Genomic DNA, 23,974 nt, shown 5'->3' on the forward strand with positions numbered 1-23,974 from the left:
CACAAACCTACTTCAAAGAGACACAAAAGGACCACAAAGAGATGCAAAGGAAACACAAAAGACACTAAATAACTACAAATAGACATAAAAAGAAAAGACACAAAACTACTTCAAAGAGACACAAAAAGACCACAAATAGACATCAAAGATTAAAGACGACAAAAAATGACCACATAGAGAGGCATTAAGACCACAAAGAGATGCAAAGGAAACACAAAAAACACTACATAACTACAAATAGACATAAAATGACCAAAAAAGACACAAACTACTTCAAAGAGACACAAAATGACCACAAAGAGACACATTAAGACCACAAAGAGATGCAAAGGAAACACAAAAGACACTACATAACTACAAAAGACACTACATAACTACAAATAGACATAAAATGACCAAACAAGACACAAACCTACTTCAAAGAGACACAAAAGGACCACAAAGAGACCAAAGATTACACAAAATTACTTCATACATACACAAAATCACCTCAAGGACACACAAAAGACTACAAAGAGATGCAAAGGAAACACAAAAGACACTAAATAACTACAAATAGACATAAAAAGACAGAAAAGACACAAAACTACTTCAAAGAGACACAAAAAGACCACAAATAGACATCAAAAACTAAAGACGACACAAAATGACCACAGAGAGACACATTAAGACCACAAAGAGATGCAAAGGAAACACAAAAGACACTACATAACTACAAATAGACATAAAATGACCAAAAAGACACAAAACTACTTCAAAGAGACACAAAAGGACCACAAAGAGACACATTAAGACCACAAAGAGATGCAAAGGAAATGCAAAAGACACTGAATAACTACAAACTACATAAAAAGTCCAAAAAAGACACAAAATGACCCCAAGGAGACACATGAAGACCACAAAGAGATGCAAAAGAACCATAAAAGACACAAAAAAATGAAAATAGATATAAAAAGATAAAAAAAAGACACAAAACTGCTCCAAAGGGAAACAAAAGGACCACAAAGACATGCAAAGGAAACACAAAATAACTTCAAATGGACATTAAAAAACTCAACTTTCAATTGCCCTTGTGTATGAAATCTGTTGAGTGTTGAAAATATCTTTATATACCATGCACACATACATTTTAGACCTATAGCTAAGTCCATAGGGACTTGGGTTGGGAACTGGTGGGTCGCCTGTTCAAGTCCCGTCCGGAGGTGCCAGTTCGGTGCCTTCAGCTGAGCGAGTCACCAAACCCCACAACCGCTCGGAGCGCCTGTCATGATCAGCCCTCCACTTAGTCCACTTAGTGCATGTATAGGTCCTGTTTGTGCATGTGTGTGTTCGGACCTGTGTGTAATTGACAAACAGAGTGAAAAATTGAATTTCCCCTCGGGGATTAATAAAGTATATACAATTTAAAAAAGATTAAAAATATATAGCTTATATTTGTAGGACCAAATGTGTTGGGTGTTGAAAATATCTGAATATACCATGAATCTATAATGCACGCGTAAGTAGTACATATATATATATGTGTGTGTGTGTATTTATATCATATATTTATGAATGTTGTATAAGTTAATTTCCCATTGGAGAACTTTTATTAAAGTTACAAATCTCTGTCAGAGCAATAAATAAATAAATAACTTTATCTCAGTCAAAATGAGCTCCATCGGCGTGCTCCCTGCATGGTGACCTGTAGGTGAGCCAATCTGAATCAGATTGAAAAATTAGCCCGGTTAAATCATGAAGCGTCCTGAAGAGGGTAGTGTTTATTTTAAGGTGGCACGGCAGCAAAAACGTGTCCAACTCGGGGGAAACGCCGCTGGGCAGCCCGGGAGTGTTACGGCGGCTGAACAAACATGCCCTCTGTTTGATAGTCTGCCAACAAATCTGAATCAAGTCAAACTTTAACGCGTAACTTGAATATCTTCCAAACAAAGCGCTCCCCCTCTTCCTCCCTGAGCTGCGCAGTCCGCGGTGCCTCCTTAACTGAGTGCTGGCACTTCAGAGTGGGGAGTGCAAAGGAGAGGGTCAGAAAGATTGGTGGGTGGGGATATAACCCTTTTGGGAGAGGGAGAAAAAAAACTAAAAAAAAAAAAAAAAAATCACGTGTTTGGAGATCAAAGGAGATCCGCTTTGTAGAGGGGGAGGAGGAGGAGGGTGAGAAAGAAAGAGGGAGAGAGGGAGGGAGGGAGAAAGAGAGACAGAGAGGGAGCGTTTGCAGGCAATGTAATTGACAAGGCTCGCAGTGGTGAAATAAACACGCTTCAGCCCAGGCGCAGCTTTTACTGCACAATTCTGCCTCTTTGGACGCATCGGCCGCAGCGCGCGCAGACCTGATTTCAATTACCTTCACCCGATTAATTAATCCGTGTGAAATTATGTCCCGATCGGCGCAGATCCAGCCGGCAAGATGATGATTTTACCACGGAGAGGCTCAGATCGTGTACCCGACTCGGTGGTCCTGGTGATCTTCGTGGTTGCCGCTTCTCTTGGTACCGTTTTCGCCAAGGATACTGCCTTTGTGGAAGTGGTTCTGTTCGAGTCCAGTCCCAATGGAGATTATACTACTTACACGACTGGCTTGCAGGGACGGTTCTCCAAAGCAGGAGCCACTATCAGCGCGGAGGGGGAGATCGTTCAAGTAAGTGTGCTTCCCCTCTTTATGACGAGCACCAAGTCCCCAGCAACACCATCGGGACGCGGGGTGTAATTTTACCAAGCTGCCCTTCTTAAAAGTTTCTCCGCAGGGGCTGGGGGTTGACAAGAGTTGTGTATGCTGTGTATGTGTGTGTATGTGCAGGCGGTGTGAGGATGGTACTAAGCTTGCAAGCATATGCGGTCACAAGATGGCTCCTATCTTGTGGAATTCATTCACAGAGAAAACATGCTCTTGCAGGTTATTTTGTTGATGTCTGGAGATCTCTTGTGCGCTCCTCGCTGCGGATCGCCCTCACCCAGGATCCCACGCGTTTTGGGGGGGGGGTGCTTTCCTAAAAAGTAACAAATCCTCCAGCGCTTCCTAAAAAGTTTGCAAACTTTTTAACCGAGCAGGTTTTACGCGTTTCACGACACCAGCGGGGCTGCGAGGCTGCTGTTGGTGCTCGGATCTGACAGATCATCCGCCTCAGTGGCGACTCTGACCCAAATACGCGCTTTCAAACAGGAAAAGTTGGTTTTAATAGTGGAATAAGTTTGTTTTTATGGACCGTACCAACATGTAAACTAACCCGCACGTCCCGCCGCCTGCAGCCTGTTACTATGCAGCACTCATCAACACTGCCTTTGAAGCTGCATGCTTCTGGTTTAGGCTTACTTGTAAGTATTTTATAAACATATATAAAGAATAACAGAGCGAGTAGTCATCATGGAAGAAGCCTCCATGTTTTGCATCTTTTACCCCCCCCCCCCACCTCCCTCCCAAAACATGACAAGTGCACTTGGCTGCAGAGCTGCTTGTGCTAATGGATCCAGCTTTGATCAGTAGAAGTCACTAAAATATGAAGCTTTTCTTCCAAAGCCAAGTGTTTATTTGAAGTTTTATAATTCTTGCTTAATCTACTTGGCCGCTGCTTGTAAGACAGCAAAGAGTTTTGGGGGTTTAGTCATGTGCCAAAGATTTAAAAGTTTTAGTTCCTGACCTTTAACCCTGTGTTTTTTGGTGATGGAGGGAGCAGTGGCTCTTTGTGAATGACTGGAAGGCACTTGAATGTGAAGCAGCTTTTGTATGCGGGCTTTGAAGTTTTTGGAGGTATCTGTAAAATGCAAACTGCTTCCAGTGGATGATTGATAGCTGGATGCCTCTTCGCTTTGATGTGTCAAGTTTTGGAGCAAGCAGGGTGGAGGGTACGCACATCTAAGGCGAGAGTCACACAGGAGATCTGCACTTAAATTAAAATCGCCGCTTGCTTTACGTGAAGTTTTGGATCATCTTGAGATGAAGGTGTCGCCTCATGAGTGTCGCCTCACAGGCCGCAGCAGAGATGCTGGCCCTTGTTTTCATTTGTCGTATAAAAAGAAGCCAGTAGCTGCTGAAGTGTGACCTCACACTGAAGAAACTATTGAGCTCATTGGTGTGTGGTGGGAGGCCAGGTTACAATTCAGCCTGTAGAGAGATAGAGAGTGAGAGTTGAGGGGTGAGGGGGTGTTTAAATGCTGCAAATACACATTTAATCACCACGTTGCATCAAGTGTGTCCTGGTGGGCTGCATCACAGGAAACTGTCGTAGGATTTGTGCAGCACATCACCATGAGTCAGAAGACGGCGATTCATCCGCCTGTGCTGAGTTTACTCATCTAGTGGCACCCCCCTCTCTCTCCATCCCTCGCATCAAGTCCACAGCAGCATCTTCTCAGAGCATGCATCCGTGTTTGTTTTCCTCAGAACGCTCTTACTCTGAAAGAAAGATGATACGTGCGGATCAAAGTGGAGGATACTCAGCACAAAAATGGCCCCTGTTTATACACAGTGATGGCCGTTTGGCGCCACTCGCTAACCACACAGAAATGTCGGACCTCAGCTTTACATCGAAAACCACATCTATTTAGGTTTGCTTTCTTTGCTAACATAGCTTCTGACCACTTAGAGGCAGCTTATATTTTGTCAGGCTATAATGAGGGGCAGTCTGTCCAGCACGGCGCGCTGTCTTGAGTTTCTTACAACATATATTCTAGCGAGGATTTATGCAAGTTGAATCTGACGATGAATGACAGCCATACAACCTGAGGAGTATAATTTTAAACTGGTATCAAATTCCCCACATGCAGATTCTATACTTGTGAAATAACATCGCAGGAACGTGTTGGGAAATTGCTGCGGTGTTGTAACGGATATAGTTTTACACTGGAATCGGGTTAAACACAAATATTTAGGTTCCTGTGAATTCAGTTGTCCGCAGTGACCTCTGCAACCATCGCACTTGTCGACTTTTTTTTGCTTAAGTTCTGAGCCGTCTTGTGTTCAGTGAATGGGGCGCTTGATTTGGTCTGGCTGAGGTTTATGGGGCCTTCCAGTCCTCTCTTCTGCTGTTTGAACAGAGCCCTGAGGGGTTTGCGTTGCCTTGTGTGTACAGTGGTGGCCAGACCTCAGCAGGTACGGGTTCAAATTCAGGGGCAAAGGGGGAGCTTGGCAGCGTTCCTGAGCAAAGACCCAACCACGATTGCCGCTCTTCCACCTCACTTTTGCTGATTCCCTAAAGCTAACACCCGCTCAGCTCTGCCTGAAGAGTGTGAAAAGTGGCAAATGCTGCCAGGGGCCAAAAATAATAAATTAAGTTAATTTGCCTCTCGCTCTGGCTCTTAAGGAGGGAAGCATGACGACGCAGATCGGGCTGCAGTGCCAAACCCCAGGCTTCCCAAGCCAGTTCCCTGATTGCTCAAGTTCAACTCGGTAATAGCAAAGTAATCAGTGTCTCCTTAAATCACTCTGTCAAGACCTGAGACTGCGTGTGTATCAACAGGCATTTCCCTAAGACGACCTTAAGAGTTTATTTACATCATTAGTTGTTAACTCTGATTCTTGGCAACCAGAGTAGTGCAGGTTGGCCATCCTGCCAGGTAGTTAATTGTATTCGCCTTGTCCTAGATTTAAATACTTCCTGATTAGAGTGCAAGAATGAAAAGGCAAAACAGCAGCGCTTTGGGCCCAGAGAAATGGATTAAACAAAGACACATTGATTTATAGGACTTGGACTTACCGTTGTATTTTACACAGTTTAGAAGTTGTAGTAGTCTTGCTGTACCTTTTAAGATACTAGCAGCAGTTGTGAATTGCGTCCCAAGCAAACCAAACCAAAATCAAAGAGCTACTGGCGACAAACGGCGACTGTTTCGTCATCTTACGTTGCCTGAGTCTTGGCTAAAAAGTTGCACTTGAGCACACCGCAAAGACTACAGCCAACAGCCAACTAGCATGTATGTGGCAGTCTGTATTCGTCATTCAAAAAGGGAAACCAGAAGATCAACAGGAAGGATTCAAGATGCTGGTTTGCATGTTAACAATACAACCCGATGGTGAAAGAACAAATTATATTTATGGTACACTAGGTTTGATCTCACGGCCTCTTGACTTGCTTGTTTTCTGCCCTGACTTCCGTTTCTCCTCTCATGCACTGAGCTAAACTGTCAATCCGATTTAACATGCTGGATTGGATGCAAAGCAGCCGTCAAGGGCCAACTAGTGCCAATGGTGCGGGACACGCCACAAAAAATAGGGCGTCAGATGCTCACCAATGGCCTGGCATTGACCGTGTCAGGGATCTTAAGCCTGTTTAGTAGGGCAAGTGATGGCAGGTGTAAAGATGGACACCTAGACTGGCAGGTGTTGCCAAACTCAGATGAAAACGCTCTGCCTCTAGATGCCTTCTTCTTATCTAATTTCTGGAATGGCCTTGCAATGCAGGACACTCAACTGCTGGCCCCCATGTTTTTCACATTCCCATCATTGTTGACGGCACACACACACACACACACACACACACACACACACACACAGCACTCCTGATTAGTACACGTTTAATGCGAAGGGAAACACCATCTGCTGCTCATCACTCTCCATTGTCTCCCGGACGCCAAATCGTCTTTCCTGTAGCGAGATGAGCTGTGATGCACTGCACGAGCGCACATCTGCCTCCGATTTCCAGCGGGCCCGTGCTGTCAGCATGTGAGTGAGGAGCTGAGGCAGGGACGTGGCAGGGGCACCGGGAGGACCAGATGGAACTCATAGTGTCGTCGGCCAGAACCAGAGGGAATAATGTGGCTTTTGCCTGCTTCCTCTCAGAAGGGATGCAGAGACGGGGACATCCCCTGAATCCACTGTCAGGAAGAAGAGGCTATAGTTTCCCAACACCCATGAGCTGTTTCACCTTTGAACTCCATCCCCATGCGCATGGAGCGCCAGTAACTATAGCTGGGAGACTTCATGATGTGGTTCTTTGAAAGTGGCTGTTTTTTTTCCTGACTGGATGTGCAGGGGGAAAGTGGTGGTTTTGAGCTAAGACAACGATGAGCTTAAATACTGGAGCTCCTACCTTGGAGCTGGCAAGAGTTGTGTCGCGCTGCATTTAGACTATAATGAGAGCTTTAGTGGTTTAAGGCATCCAGCGCGCTTTCTCACCACAGCCTGGAAACCCCAAGAGGCCATAATGGGCCGGGCCCAGACGGGAGGTGCCAGGGACCGGGCCACTCCCAGCGCCAAAGCAACAGTAGCAGTACACAAACGCTGGTTTAAAAGGTTAAAAGTGCTGCTCCCTACTTTTTTCCATTTATTGGCTTGGCGGTCGCAGCTGTATTTTAAGTGCTATCGTCTCTTAACCGCCACCCTGTTTCACTTTCATGTCCCAGCCAAAGTAATTTGAGGCTGCGTTTCTCCCCTTTTCGGAATAGAACAGACTAAACTGTTTTTCTCTTTCTCTTGCTTAACACCCCCCTCCCACACACACACTCTCACCCCCCACCACCAGTCTGCTCTTTTCGGTGCAGCCAAAATTTGTCGTGCATCCTTTAATGCCTGTGTGTGACTTCAAGAGGTGGCTACAGATATCTCTTAACCAGCGTGTGCTAATGAATCGTTAAAACTCCCGTTGTACTGGTGCTTTTAATTTCATATCGAAAAACCACAATATTATTTATTTAATAGTATTTGTTTGCATTTATTCTTACAATACCACAGCTATTAGCCAGGACTTTATTTAAACATATGAAACCATACCTGTGCATCGACATCAACGCTTGCTCGAGTGTTTGTGTCAGTGCAGATGAGGACACGGGGACCAGCAGCATCACGAGGTTCACCTGCTGCACGGCAACTCTGTAAACAAGGGAATAGCAAAACAACCCCATGCTGCATGCTGCTCGTGCACCTGGAGACTGTTGCTAACGGTTTTAATGATGATTAAGATTTGAAACAGTGCACTAACTGATGGGAATTTCACTGTAGGTTATTGTGGAACTGATGACTTCATCCCTACCTGGTGTCGGAGGGTTTTAGGGCGACTATGAACCAGAACGTCCTGATCCCGGACCTTTCTTGGATACACTTCCCCACCTTTCTCTGCCCTCGTTTCCTGTAATCTTACTGTGAGTTTGCTAAAAAAAAAGGCAAGAAACACCCCCAAATCCTTGGAAATAGTAGACTGCTGTCACTTTTTAAGCCTATGAAGAGTCAAAATATGTCTAGAGACTAAGCTAACAGCTTCAGTTTGCTTAATTTGTCCAAAAACAATTTAAAAAGCCAAAGATATTGAATTCACAGTGATTTAAACCAAGACAAATCTTCAAATCTTTACTTTGGAGAGGCAGACACCAGGCAATATCTGGCATTTTTACTTGCTAAATAACTTGAAACGATCACTCAATTCATAAAATTGTTGTCAGGTTTTTGTAAATCGGCTAATTCTGCGACTAATTTTTGATTTGTAGAATAATGAAAATGTAAACAAAGTCTATTTTTAGCATTAAACTGAAGGTACCGGTTGCCCTCGTAACATTCAGGTACACCTAACTTCCTGTTGGATCTCTTAGTACTTGTTGAGACTTCTTCTTAATTGGCTACACTGTGTCTCAAACCAGCAGCCTCTGTTTTTCTCTCCAGCGCCTGGCTCTTTCTCACTGCGCGGCTCCACCTGGAACAAGTGCATGTTGGTACTGGTGGCCCCAGTAGCTATGTTAGTTTCCAGTGGGCTGAGTGGCTGAGCCGATCTTTGATGTTCCACTCCAGGAGAGATTAGCAGTCAGCGCTGGTGCTCTCTGCTGCTGCTTTCTCTCCACCATCCCAGCCTTTTCCCAGGGGAACCTCACTCCCCCGTGTCGCTCTCCTCCTGATCTGCTATTGATTACAAGTCCGAGCTCATTTGTATGAACGCCTTGTGTTTGTCTTCTGCTTTACACTCCAGTGATGAGGAAATGTTAATTCAGCTTTGCCCCGGGGCTGTGATTTTTCTGTGATGAGTGCTGGGAAATGCAGAGGATGTCACACTTTGACAGGTGAAAAAGTGATTTTTCATGCCGCCTGTCTTCACGCGGTTTATTTTTGAAACGTAAGAGCCCGGAGTGCTTTTTCTTTTTTTTGCTTACTGCCTGCGTTTGATGAAACAGAGCTGAAAGGCCCAGTCCATCCCCTCAGCCCATATTTTTATCCACTGACACAGAGGGTCTGCAAAACAAAGGCTAAGGGGTCGAGGGTTATGAAATGACAATGCTCACAGTGGCTCATCCAGGCAGAGGCATGCTTTGTTGTCGGCCAGGAATGTGCTGACTAACCGTGGAAGGCCACAACGCCAGCCTCCCTCTTTTGTTGTACTTTTTTCGCCAATAGACTAGCAAGGTAGCTGCGCTGGGAGTCCATTTCTCTCTTCGCACCGCACTCCATCTGCCTCCTTCTCCTCCTACCTCTCAGATCCTCAGCCCTCTCACTACTCGCGTTTGTTTTCATGAAAGGAGAGGTCTTATCGCAGATCCGTCCCACTCACTCAAGCTCAAGAAGACAGGGTTCAAAGTTCTTTCTTTTGTGTACATCATTACATAATTATCAGCCTCATATGCCTGCAAAACATCATGTTGCTTTAATGTAACGAGATCCTGCCCTCTTGTCATTTTGATTCGTACTCGCGTGTTTTCGCCCCAGTTGCAGTTTCTCTGGTTATTGTTCTGGGAAGCCATTAAGGGTTTTGTGCACATGATCACCCTCGATCTAATGCATCATATTAATGTTGTGAGGCGTCTCCTCCTGACGGGCCCTCTGTCAGAAACCCTGCTATTTTTCACTTCCCCCTGTTTTGTTTCCGTTAATGGATTCCAACACAACCGTGGCAAAGGTCATTTACAGGGGTGCCAGATGGGGACAAATCAGCTTCAGGTGGAAGCTCCGACCCCATCATGTTCATCTCTGCTATCGGCCTCTCCTCTTGTGTCTCGAGCCCTACGTGTGTGTGTGTGCAGGTAGTTGTTGCAGTAATGAGGAAGATCCAGGCTGTAACACAATGGGGCCAGAGGTATGATGGATTGGACTTGCTCGGTCAGATGAGAACAAGCTGGGTTATCTCTGCTTTTTTTTTGCTCTGGTGGAGTAGTGCTGCATGTCCTCTGGCTCCACAGTGAGATATATCACTGCATCTTCCCACCTCCTCCTCTTCCTGTTGCTAAAGATGCGCCCTAGATTTTTTGAAATGAAAAATGGCTTTCTTTTTTTGTGTCGTCCCTGTATCATGGGTATACTGAAGATATATTTGGGGCACAGGGTTTTCTATTTTGCTCTTTGCTGTCTCTTTTTTTTTTTTTTTTTTTGCTCCCTCAAATATTTATTTTTGAAGGATAGCTCCTCTTGTGCAGTGCAGCTGCACCCAAAGCAGAGATAAATCATTGGTTTCTGTAGTTGTAAGAATGAGACCTTCGCCAACGCATCCAACGCTTCAGAGAACTCCACGAGCCCCAAAGGGTCAGGTGTGACTACTCCTTTCATGAATCTACAAATATAGTACCTTCACTAACACGCCATGCCAATAAAAGCTCTGTGGTGCAGCCTCGGGCTTTGATAGAGCCTCCACAATTCCTCCTGTCCTTCCCCTCGACCCCCGTCGGCAGCTCAGGCCATGCTGCGTCCCTCTGCAGCCTCTGGACCCTGATCAGGGAGGGGCCTGCGGGGTTGGGTGAATAGCTGCCGGGAGTCGTGCTGCGGGTGTAAACCACATGAATGTGCCGCCTGAGCAGATAGGATCAGGCGAGGCGGGGAGGCCTGGGAGGCCGCGACGCTCGGCGCAGCTCCACGCGCTAACATCAAAGGCAGTGCCGAAGGGGGGGCGGAGGGAAGAAGAGAGAGAGCGCGAGGGCTGGGCCAAACTCTTCAAAGGCCTCTCTGAGTAATGCCGGTCCTGATATGCGGCGCTGCAAAACTGAATGATGATGTAATTGCAGGCCTTCGAGCTAAATCCGCTCCCATACAAATAAAGGTGGAGGTGTGTGTTCCCTTGCACAAGCACGGTGAGAAAAATACTTTTGAGTGTTGTGTTGGAGTTTAGAACGGCTCGCAGGCGAAGGTGTTGGGTCACCTCATGACGCTGTGCTCATGTAAGGATCCTGCTGAAAGGAGTTTTATTTATGTTTTTGATGGAGGACTTGGAACGGGAAACAGTTTTTATCTGATTTCAGCAGATAGCTTAATCCACTGGGCGTTTCTAAAGTACACAACAGGTGGAACAGAGTTGACTCTGTTCTTTGTAAAGTTTATACAGGGCCTGTGTGTGTGTGTGTGCGTGCGGTGAAGAGTGTGTACATGCACTTCCCTTGTAATGTGTGTTAAACCAAGCATGACCACAGATTCTTTCAAAATGCCCCCATGATCATCAGCCTGATAACTCATTGACAGCTCCCATGACAGCTGAGAGGCACACGCTGCGGGGAAGTATCTCCCTCGTTGAAAGCGCACGGCAATAATTCACTGTTGTTGATTTGGTTTGCCAAAGGTTATTTGCATGCCTGCGATTGAAGTCCTCTTCTCCTCGCCCTTGTTGTTGTGATTGTATGTCCCTTTGATGTTAAATTAGCAGTAAACAGCTGCACTTTTTATTTATTCTGAGTTCACGCAGAGGTCGGCCTTTTAACTCATCGGAGTCGGAAGTCAGGATTGCAGCACAAAGGCTTTGTTGCTGGTTGTAAAGAGGAGACCTCCTTGTTTCCAGCATGTAGATTGCAGCAGTTCATGACTATCACAGGACCATCCAGCTAGTCTCTGTGCTTCATACCAAAGCTTTCATGCTGAGCTGCAAGTAACAATTACTTTCTTTATCAGTTGATCGTCTGTTTTTTGATTAATGGTTCGGTCTTTAAAATGCCTGAAACAATTCATTTTTCTGTAACCACTTACAGTATCCTGTGAAGGGCTGGAGCCTATCCCAGAGAGGCAGGGTTCACCCTGGACAGGTCACCAGATTATCACAGGGCTGACACATAGAGACAGACAACCATTCACACTCACATTCACACCTACGGACAATTTAGAGTCACCATTTAACCTGCATGTCTTTGGACTGTGGGAGGAAGCTGGAGCACCTGGAGGAAACCCACGCTGACACCCCGGGGAGATTAAATCTAATGGTTTAGGTTAAAGGGACAGTTTGCCCCCAAATCAAAAATACATATTTTTCCTCTTACCTGCAGTGTTGATTATCAGTTTAGATTATTTTGGTGTGAGTTGCTGCGTGTTGGAGATACCAGCTGTAGAACGACCATGCTACACTCAGCAACTGTATCACCATGCAGAAGGAAGCGTGCATCTACTTATGGAAAGAGCTCATGCTTGTGACAGTGAAACTTGTAAACATTAATGGCGTCCTCCTAGGCTGGGCTATAATGTTGGCTAGCTCATTGGTTTGTGGTGAGCTAGCAGTTGATGCATGCTTCCTTGTGCACGGTGCTATGCTTGGTGGGTGTAGTTCAATAGAAAGAAAGTAGTTCCTCCATGAAACTGCTCACAACAAGGTCATTGCTGTTGAGTTTTTCAGATGTATTGTTTTTAGCACTTTGAGCACCACAAGCTGAGTGTCATCTAGCTCTATTAATTGGAGAGAAGGCAGACATCTCTACGGCCGATATCTCCGTCACACTAAAACAATCTCGATTAATAAATAGCACCACAGTTCAGAGGAAGAATGTGTGTTTTTGATTTTGGGGTGAACTGTCCCTTTAATGTGTGTGACTGAACAAGCAGCACTTCACAGATTGTGCTGTTCATTTTAATTGCTTTAATTCATAACTAATTTAGGTAATTGATTGAAACGAGTTCATGAAGCCAGTTTAATTTGCTGTTCTGATATTTACTCCAGCTTGATGTGCTGCGAATATGCCAGCTGTTAAAATGCTCAATTACACTCGGTTAAACACTGGAGCCTGTTCCTGATGCAGAGCATCATCAGCGAGTGAGCTGCGGAGCGTCATGAACAAGATCAATCTTGGCCAGCAGTTTCACATAACTGTATCCACACTGATATTGTGTAGCAGTGAAAGAAGCAGGCAGGCCTGCTGTGAGTTAACGATCGCATTGCATTTATTTCAGTGTCAGTTTGCAGGTGCACAGCACGTCTAAAGTGCTGCTGTTGGGTGAGAACTGCAATTGACCTTCATGGTGTGGGTGAACAACGGCTATCTAAACCTTGCAGCCACAGATATTCTCCAAAGCACCATGGGACACCGTACAAAACAGCCTAGAAAACCACTCAAGGAAAGCTGTGATTCAGGATGTCATTTCTCAAAGCAGAACAGTTTAGAGTGTCTAGACTGGATCTTCTATACGACTTTGAATGTAGACTTTCTTTACCCTGAGTTTGCACTGGCTGTATTATAGGATGATGAAAATATTGGATTAGGTGAACGGGATTAGCTCCTGAGTCCAAGACAAATTTCTCTATGGGGACAGTACCGTATTGTAGAAATAATGTCCTTAGAGGAAACCCACAGAGGCATCTTAATTTATACAATATAGCATATACAGTGGATCTCTAAAGCCCTTTTCCCATTGGACAAAAACCCACTAACAGCCACCAACGTCTGGCGTCTTAATTGGGAAAGGCTGCAATCAGCATTCGTTTCCTGGGACAAATAACTCACAGGTATTTATTGGCTCCAGCTCTGATTGCCAGTGATGGAAACAGGACACCTGATTGCCATTTTTTCCCCCTGCGATGGCGAAGGCATAGCCCGTCCTACCATCCCTCCCTGTTTAGGTTTAGGCAAGCGGAGTAAGACTGGTTAAGGTTAGGGTAAGAATGTCAGGGTAATGCAGGATTTATACTTCTGCATCAAATGAACGCCATGCCTACGCCGTAGGTACGGCATTGTGACGACAATAAAGCCCCCACAAAATAGTATTTCAGTTCTTGTGTATGATTTATCCTGGCTTCATATGAGCAGAGGAAATCTCAGCTCCTCATTCAACTAATTTATACAATGTAAAATGCAATAGGCTTGTGCTAATAATGTTAGCATGTTATATTTGTTTGGAAAATGTGTTTAGTATAAGACAGTTGTTTTGTCAGTGAACCCTGTGAGTTGTAATGGAGCTGAATTCTGTAACGTTACCTTTGTTAAATGTAGCTGTTGTCCCTGGGTTCATATGAGAAGAGGAAAAGTCTGCTAGCTGCTAGGCTAATTTATATAATCTAAAATGCCATAGGCTTGTGCTAATAATGTTAGCATGTTGTATTTGTGGGGAAAATGTGTCCAGATAAAGACAAGTGTTTGTCTGTGAATGCTGCGAGTTATAGTGAAGCTGATTTGTGCACTTGTGTTTGAAATTGTCTCTATTAAGCCATGTTTAATGTGTGTTTAATGTGTGTTTTGGGTGTGTTTTGAATGAACTAAACTTTACAGCACTTCACAGAAACCCCCCGCCGACAAGTGTTTGGAGGTGTAACTGCAGAGTGACACAGACACACCACTGCATAAGTATAAATGCTCACAACGGCATAGGCTATGGCTTTAGGCTCTGTTTAAAGCTGATACACAAGTATAAATCACGCTTGTGCCTATCAGCAGCTGTGTAAGGCAGAGTAGGACGGGTCATGCCTTTACCATACAAGGGAAAAAACCTCACCGCCCGGGTGGACACGCTAATTTACACCCTTTTTCCTGTCATGATGAACCACCACAAATTCAGTCCGTCACTGTTCAAGTGGGGCTCGAACATCCTTTCAAATTAGTTGGCACTTGGTCTGAGAGAGACTTAGCGGTGAACGTTATAGACAAGTAAAATCACAAATGGGCATATTTACATACTTCTCTACTGCAGAGCGGCTCTTGTTCACTGGCAGTGGGAAATGGTCAATAGCCTATTTTTTGTTTTTAGTTCATCCCACGTTTAAAAAACACTCATATACATGCTAATTTAATTTTTTTTTTTAAAAAAAGGATATTAGATGAGTGAGAAGGAGAGGTGCAGATGAATTAGATGTGTCTGGACAATATCTTGAGCGCTGCAGTCAGTTCGGTTAATGGATATGACATTTTCTGTCGTGCAGATTGTTTCCGCACTCCTGTATTCCTGCTACCCCACCCACCCCTCCACCTTCCAATCCTCCCCTGGCTCAGTGTGAACATCAGTGTATATGAAAAGGTCAGGACAATTACTCCTGGCCAGCTGTGCCCATTTCTGTCCCTTTGCAATCCATCTGTGCGCCCCTCATTACCCCTGCATGTTGCTGACAGGAACAAATGTCAAGGTATTTCTTTTTTATTTATTTTTTTTCCTCAGCATACTTTTTTTTTTAAACTGATTAAAGTTCACTAATATGAGGAACAATAGGAAGGAACAATCAAATTGTTTTGTGTGTGTCGAGATGCAGCACATTGTTGCTAGTGTCACTGCGCTCTCTCAGTCTCACCCCTTCTGTTTATCCAGATTCATGCTTCTGTCATATGTCACCGTAAAAGCTGAGCATTGCATTTTTAGCAACTGTAAAAAAGAAAGAAAAAAGGCACCGAGGAGATGTTGGCTATTCTTTGCTTGGCAGCGTTTGGGCAGTTTGTCCAAACACACTTGGCTCGCTAATGATAACTTGTCCTTGGACATGTCAAGGAATCTAGTTTCTCAGAATGCTGTTTTGAGAGAAAGGAGAGATCGAGTGGGAGAAGATGGGAATGACAGAAAAAGACGGGCCAATACAGCCCTTTGCTATTCCGTCTGCATCCCACAGGCATGTGACAAAGTCAAATTGTCACCCCAGGGGTGACATGCATCCCGCAGGCATTTCGAAGTAAACACATCCCAGGGATGTGGCTCTGAGACTTGGATAGTGGCCTCACCAGGCGGGTGGAAGTTCTCTGTCATATAACGGCTGCAGGAGGATCTGAAATTTGTATATTGTAGAATTATTTATGCAATAAATACAGCTCAAATATGTACTTTACCCAAGTATCAATAAAGGGATAGTTCAGCATTTTGGTAAATACCCGTATTTGCTTTCTTGAGTTGGATGAGAAGATTGATAACATTTTCATATCTGTCTCGTAAATATGAAAACAGCTAGTCTGGAATTTGACTGTGGGTGTTAGCAGAAGCATTCAGACAGAAACTTTATCTGTGGGATAGAAAGGACTGTAGGGCACCACCTGGACATAATATAGGTATGTGTTATAGGTATAACATTTCATATGTAGCATATCAACATTTCTAAAGTGAACTGACTTTGTTATTGGGAGGTGGAGGGATGGTGGATGCGAGACACCATGGCAAGATGGCTGCCAAGCTGCAGACAGCACTTCGAGACCAACGAACAACAAAACCAGCTGTTTTTTAATGAGTCATCACTGCGTTTCCAGCGGGGATTTTGCCCCCAAAAATGTGTACTTCAAGCTTGACCTTTGTCTTTGTTTAACCATAACCAAGTGGTTGCAGCGCATCTGCTCCATAACAACATGTATCGTATCCGGCGCTTATCACACCACTGTTTGAGACAAATAATCAACAACACGGGTTGTTTTTTGGCCACTCTGTGCAGCATTCCCATTGGTATTTGTGGCACCGAACTTGGGTGTTTTGAGGGACACATTGCAACGTTTCCCAGCACTGTTTGAGACACCAAACTTAGGTGTTTTTTTTTACCAACTCATGCCTGTTTTTCCAGCTGCTTTTGTCCCGCCAATAGCTGGTGTTTTAAGCCAAAACATGATCTTTTCCCAACCATAACCAAGTGGTTTTTGTACCTAAAGCTGACCCCATCTTCACAAGAGCATTGCTGAGGAACAAAATAATGTTGCAGAATAATGTACAAATGTAACATATCTGTGATTTGCAGAAATGAAAAACATTTTTCCACTGGGTTGTATAGTCGAGTGGCATTGTGCAGTTCTGTAGTCTTGACACACAGTTGGGTGAATGAAGCTCAGATGCCTGCGAGCACCACACTTCTCATGTTCTCTCGTTAAGGTACAGCAGGCTGCTGATCCTGATGGCAGTTTAAATATATAATTAATTCAAATCTGAGCTGACAGAACATGATGATCTTATCAAATCTCAGAGGAGAGGTGTAAAATTAAAACAATCTGAATCCACTGTTACTGATCAAAACCCATCTGAGGTAACTGCAAATGTTGTGTATTTCCTAACAGATGAGTCAGTCCATTTGCTCTAATGGCTTCCAGTAAAAATCTGCAGTAGATCTTCACAGGAAGGCTTTTATGGGAATTTTACAGTAATGGCTTCACACTCCACTCAGGTTTTCTATAGCACTGCTACCAGACGCTAACAAGAGGTCAGCGTTGATTGTACAGTAACTAAGCTGGCCTGCTCAGACCATTTCTATATTTTCCTGATTTGATTTTACACCAGACCATCCTTGTGCCTAACTTTAAGCCATTTCCTATTGGCAAACCACATGTAGCATATTTGGGTCAGCTTTTCTGCAGCATTGCCTCAAGCTAAGCTCATGGACAGAGGATTTGGTAAGCTACTGATGCATACATTCGTCATAATTATTGTTTTGCAAAAGCCGGAGTTAGAAGCGCCCCGGCAACGGGAAAGCTTCAGAATTCAAATTAGAGTGTGGGATTGAGCTTTAAAGTTGTGGCTGTTTTCTGTTTTTGGTTATTGCATTCTAGAAAAACTTGATCGTTTTGCACTCTACCCCCTGCTGGTTGATCTCGGTTGCTTGTGTATTAAAAGCTGGAGTTGGCATGGTGCATTTGTTCTCTCACTAGTTGAGGCGGCATGGGAGCAAGGTGAGGAGAAACCCCTGAGTATACACTGCGTTCTCTTCACAGGCTCGAAATCAAGAAAACAAACACAGCCTTTCAGTGCAGCTTAAAGCAATTTCACTTATAATTGCATCATAATGAAGCGCAAAACAGTGAATGCAAGTACATTTCTTTGTCTCGTCATTCCTTGCCTCCCTTTCATAAGTTCTTTCTGTCTTGTTTTCTGCTCTCTTTCTCTCTCTCTGTCTTCTCTCACTCTGTTAAGCATGGGAGGGGAGGGGGGAGGGGGTATAAATGTGAGACCACACATGCTGTGTCAATGTTTGCTAGAATAATTAGAGACAATGTGGGCCAATAACGGGAGGAGTGCAGTAACCTGAACTCACTTTGTTCTGCCCCGGCAGCAACACAAAAGCCATTCACAGATGCACAGATCCACAGGCTCAGTGCAGGAGCAACTGCACTTTTAGCTGGCGCGGTGCACGGCTCCGAGGAGCTGCTGCAAAATGGATTGGTTTCTATGGAACCTGAGCAGCCCGCTCTCGCTCCGCCGTTTTGTGTTGGCTCAAAGTGATGCTGATGTCACTCCAAAGGCCTTTTAAGCACTGCCTGTACATCCCAGCCACCACCCCGAAAAAACACCCCTACCCCTTGTCACCCTCCCCAGTCGACCAACACATGGCCCTGGCTTAGAGAGCCCTCTTTAACTAGAGGATATCCGGCCGCTCGGTATGCAAAGAGCCTGTGGATTCCTGACACGAGTGCGAGAGCTGGACTCAGAGGTGACTTTCAGCGCAGCCAGACAACTGTTGGATTAGCAAGACACTTTACGTTGACTCCGAGCCAATAGGAGGGAGCCTAGCCAGGAGCGGGGCGTACTTGGTCAAATGCAGGCTAATAGATTCTTTTGAGCTATATATATTAGTTTACATTTTAGCATGCCAATGCTGCTTGTGTCCAGCGCTGCTTACAGTGAGCACAGAGGAGCAGAAAGTTCATTTTTTTTCCCAAAAGGGAGCACTTCTCCCCAAAAAGGAAAAGAGAGTAGGGAAATTAAGAACTAAGAGAGAACCAGAAGTGATTTTTATTCTTCAACATGCTGAGATATTGTCTGTTCAACATGGGAGGGACTGAAATGCAATGATATGCATAAAGATCCCAAAACAATGCATGCTAAGTGTAGCCTGAGCAGTGTGCGTTTCTCTGGCTGTAGCCCTGTGACCTGCTGCTGCACTCACACCCCTGGGTGTGGACCAACTGGTTTGTCCCCTTCGGTGTCCATCTTGAAAGGGGACACCGCTATGGGATGCATACATCCCCCTGGAGGTCGCTGGTGTCATTGTGGCACCTGTCCCCTCCACTCTCAGCCTGTGTCGACAGCTCCGATTTATTTACATTCACTCTTGTTTTCCAGAGAAGTGAACTGGAAACAGCGGAGGATTGGTTTGTTTATCAGCTGATGGAGGTTGTGATTGCCGGTAGTCTGAGCTGCACGACTATTGCAAGCAATAATATTAGTGTCTCCTGTTTTTCAGAAACAGTGTTAATACACTACCTTTCAATGTGCATTTTTGTCTTTATAGGATGAGTGTTTTTAACCCAGCAACGGCGAGAAGGTCTCACAACCTCCCTCAAGCTCTTGCACAAGAAACACTGGAGTAGTGCTTGCGAAAGAAAAACAATGTCCTGTACCGTAATATTCTTGTTTGGACGCAGTACTATGTATTTATGCTACGTCTCATATCGTATTTATGGGTACTTGTCTGCGATCTTGATTGCAGTCATGTCTTGTTTGTTTTTTCGACAAACCGCATGCATCCCGAATCGCACAAGGAGCTGGGTGGGTTCAGAAATACACCGTAAAGAATAACCTTTAACTATTCAACCATCCCATATTTATTGTTGTTCACTTTTGTTTGACAGAACCTCCTTCTCACTGCTTTTTTTTTAGCCTGGGGACACACAACAGATTTTTCTCTTCTACCCAATGTTCTCCTTTTTAATCATTTTCAGATTCTCTCTCCGCCTCCTCCTCCTTCGCTCCCTCTATCTCTCTCCTTCTTGTTCCTTTCCACCGGGCTGATGTTCTGTTCTGTTCTCCTGGCGGCAATGTGTTCCTCATCACAGCTTGTGTTTCCTCTTATCTACAGTTCTTTTATCAGTGGCCGCCACACATGCCCGAGAGAAGGGGGTGGAGGGGAGGGGGGGGAGCGGCGGGGCAGCTGATGCTATCAGCAGGTGGAGATTTCACCACCGAGTTCAGGGGCCCAGTGTGGCCAGAGGAGGGCCAGACCGGAAGGGTCTGACATGGGAACATGGCAGTGTGACCACTGAACAATGTGAGCCTCGCTGTCATTTAAACACCTGCATACCTGTTTTGTTCCTGTTCTTACGTCATGACACAAAAGTGACACAAGTGCAAGAAGAAATCTTTTTCTGGGTTTGACGATCAAGTTCAAGCTTTGTTACCAGGTGCTCTTTGCCTACCTGTTGGCACTGCCATTCACCTTGAGCCATGTTCAACAGGAAAACATTATGCTCAGTGTGTGGCAGAGTTGACCGTGCAGCTCTCTCTGGCCTGTCTGAATAATTTATTGAGGTTTAAATTTGTGCTTAATGGTGCAAAAAGAGTTCCATGATGTGTTGATGGCTGAAACACTTGTTTTATATACGTTAGTGCTCTGTTTTTACTATGGATGTATCACACTCCACCAGTGGGAGCTTGTTGAGAAATGCAAAGCTAGTACATGCTTTCACGTTTAACGCACCCCAGTTGTACATCTGGTTATTTCAGAGAAACTGCTGTTACCGCTGCAGGACATGTGCACCCAATAACAATCTATAACTGACACCAGGTGGAAAGCAAATTTAAAATTGGTCATGACTTTGCTCAAATCTTTAATTATGTCTCTAATTAGCAACCAGTTCCTATGTGTGGTACCTTGCACTGAGGATGTGCAGCACATGTGAGGTCCTTGCACCCCGAATCCTTGACGTGGAGGGGCCGCAGAGCAGGGATGGTGGGGAGAGAGCGGCGGGTAAACCAAAGCACGGCCTCACAAAAGCCTAAAATGATATCGCTGGTTGATATCTGGATGCTTGGGATGCCTTGGATGTCTGCTGTACACTTTTGGCTTTGTCTTTGCGGGGATGAATAGAGGCCTCTGTGGTAGTGATGACAGGCTTCTCCGGGCTGGGCCCTGGCTGGCTGGCAGACTAGGTGCTGGAGATCGGGAGACTTCAGCTCTCTCATAGGGGCAGAAGCCCGACAGAGGATGCTGGTCGTCCTGGTTCTGCCTACAAAAGATGCTCTGTTCTCTGCCTTTGACCAGCTCTTGTTATTGTGACATGCCAGGTACGCTTATACACACAAGTGTAGCTGGGAGCCAAGGGCCCCGCAGCACCGACTATATCTCCTGCCTGTGTTTGGATGTTTTGACATGGTTATGGGGTTAGCTGGATAATTGGTTTGGAGATGGTGGATTTTCTGCCTTGCATCTGTGCTAACTTACTAAAACAACATAATCTGGCCAGTTTTTCCCACTGTTTTAGATGAGCCATGAGTGTTTCAAGGACACCACATTGAATAAAAAGATAAATATTTAAACTCTCATTTTTGCAGATATTTACCATAAGAGCTGGGATGATATGCTTTCCTCCTGATTCTATGCTGTCACAACTCTTGAGTGCTGATTTGATTTGTATTGCGATTTTTATGTACTAAAACCATAAGAAAAAGTTACATTTTACACTTGTACAGAGTCTGTATCATAAGACATATTTCCAGAAACATACATCACATGTCAGTCAGTCTTTCTTTCAGCAACATCATATGGTTTATGTTCCTGTTTTTAACAGTTTATTCCAGTGAGGCACTTAGTGACCTTGCTCTGTGAAAGGTGCTATATTAAATATACTTTACTTAATTACTTACTCAAATATACTTGAATGTTAGAATAAAAAAAAAAACACTTTTTGAAGTTAACTTAAACGGTGTGTTGTTTCCCATACTTTGATTTATTTGTAGCGGTTGCCACAGTGTCAACATTGAGCACATTGTAATGCTGCACTTGGTGCATTGATTAGCTCAGCCTCTCACCCTGCTCTCCTTCTCGACTTCTCTCTATCTATTAGCCCACAAATGAGATCAGAAGTAGCTAGCTCATGAACCCAGTGGTCCCCCCCTCCTCACTCTCCGTTGCTAGGACACTATTTGCCAGGTGGAGAGGGGGCGAAACCTCTGGATATGGACCTTCAGTGGTGGCTGTAGCACCCTGAATTCAGGCTGTACAAACCTAAACGTCAGGGTTCACTGTGGACTGGGTGTAATCTGTGTAATGGCAGCAACAGAAAGTTTGCTGCCATTACACAGGTTAGACCCAGTCCACAGTGTAATGGCAGCAACAGAAAGTTTGCTGATCCAGTGGGGAGTTTGTGCTGGGCTCACTGAATTCAGGTTGCCCTTCAGGCAGCTGAAGTTCTATGGCCTTGGACTGTCCGCCATTTTCTGCTTTCTTGCATAGTTCTTGAATCAGATATGACATCATGTTACTTACAGACTATCATAATAAAAGGTGCGACTTATTTCCACCTCCACATTGATCTATATCTACTCAGGTGTGTTGGAAAGTATCTCTTGAGTCTTGAGAAAATAGGGTCCCGCACACTGCTCTTGTTCAGCATTGCAATTTATTGATTATAGTGATGTTCGAGTCCCTCTAGACCTTCGTTAAGAGTAGTAAATATTCATCAGGAAGGTCCAGAGGGACCAAACATATGTATCATCAGTTCAGGCATTTAAAAAAGGTTTAAAAAATCGTTAAAAAATTGAGATACTTAAGTGAATCAATTTTCTTTCCCACCCCTATTTACCATACCATGGAATATTGACATAGCCATTCACAAATCTATATCAGTCACATCCTGAGGGCAGCCCTTTGGGATGCTAAGTGTTCAGTGCCTTTATGGATGCGCATTAGATGGGTTTGGTATGAGCGTGTTTCACTGAGGTTTCACGTTCCATTCATCAAAGGATTTTAAGCTTTTATTCAGCACAGATGTTCAGAATTGACAAGAAAAGAGATTATACAGTGGCAAAGCTTTGAATGTGGGCAACTGTTAGCTTGTTCCTAGCTGAGATGTAGCGTGCAGATGCTGCCTTCATGTGTCATGCTCACCTAGTGAAGTACAGGAGGGTGTTTCAGAAGGGAAGGAACCGCCATGGCTGTCACAAGAGGTTTCATCATTCCTCGCTCTGCGCTAACACAGCACCGCACAGCCGGCCAAGACAAACGTGAGGTAAACACGCTGCTCACTGGACTGTGTGACTCACCCTCCAACATGCTAGCAGCACGCCCTGGGGACTCTAATGGCTGAAGCTAGCTGTGGTCTTTTCATGTTTTTTTTAAATTATTAACGAAACAAGGAGAAGATGGGGCTTCCACACGCAATGCATGAAGAGTGAGAGCTCTCCCAGACCCTTCACATGCCCTTCCAGTTTATCCCAATCGCCCCTCTTGAAGATTCACAGAGCCTCTTTGATCCATATGCTGTCCTCCCAGCTGGGGGGCCAGGGGATGCGAGCAGCCCTTTTGGTCTCCCATTTCAAGTCACACATTCTTTCCTTAAGGACCCAGAGGTCCCGACCCTTAGTTGCAATGGAATTTCATATGCAAAAATAGGCCAGACTTGCCAGGCTGTTTGAATATGTATTCGTCCTCTTTTAGCTTTCATCATCCTTGGATCCTCAGTATTAGGTATTCATCTTCAAGGTGTCATGGTGAGGCGTATGTTAATTTTGGCTCAACGAGCGACAGGCAGACCTTCCTTGACCCTTCGTCTTCCTCTGTCCTTTTAATATTTTCACCACGCTGATTATGAGTTTCAAAAGGGTCTGTATTGCCTGTCAGAGAGACAAAGTCTATCCCAACAAATGCCTCGCTGTTCTATACAAACACGGAGGTGCAGGCTCAAAGTAAGTGCCCCTGCAGACTGGGCTTTAAAAATAAATCACATGATCACACTGCAGTATAAATCAGCTCGAAACCGCACTTTTTTAATATGGGAAAGTGAATTCTGCCACATTGCACAGCTCGTATTTATTGTCAGATCTGCAAATTCCTGTGCGCTCAACATTTGGCTCCCAGAGAAAGCTCTAGTTGGCACTTTTGTGACATCCTGTCTGAATTATGGTAACTTTTTTTTCATCTCCAGAGGCAGTATTTGCCATGGCTGTCCCTTTTCAGAAAAGGGCTTGCAACCTACAATCCTCTTAGATGTGGAGCCAAATGCCCCAGAGGTTACA

At 44.7% G+C, this 23,974-nt stretch overlaps 1 protein-coding gene across 3 annotated transcripts in view; it reads left to right on the forward strand.

Annotated features, from left to right (window-relative positions):
* The first annotated feature begins 2,172 nt into the window (after positions 1–2,172).
* znrf3 (zinc and ring finger 3) overlaps positions 2,173–23,974 on the forward strand; it is a 246,047-nt gene continuing 224,245 nt past the window's right edge. For all 3 annotated transcript variants that reach the window (XR_007449501.1, XM_049578490.1, XM_049578492.1), the window contains exon 1: positions 2,173–2,635. Coding sequence is in view for 2 of the 3 variants with exons in the window: in XM_049578490.1 (XP_049434447.1) it covers positions 2,405–2,635 (231 nt within the window). In the remaining variant the exon portion in view is untranslated. The remainder of the gene's footprint in view (positions 2,636–23,974) is intronic.

This window comes from Epinephelus fuscoguttatus, linkage group LG6, assembly GCF_011397635.1.
Source record: "Epinephelus fuscoguttatus linkage group LG6, E.fuscoguttatus.final_Chr_v1".
NCBI classification, from domain to species: Eukaryota; Metazoa; Chordata; class Actinopteri; order Perciformes; family Serranidae; genus Epinephelus; species Epinephelus fuscoguttatus.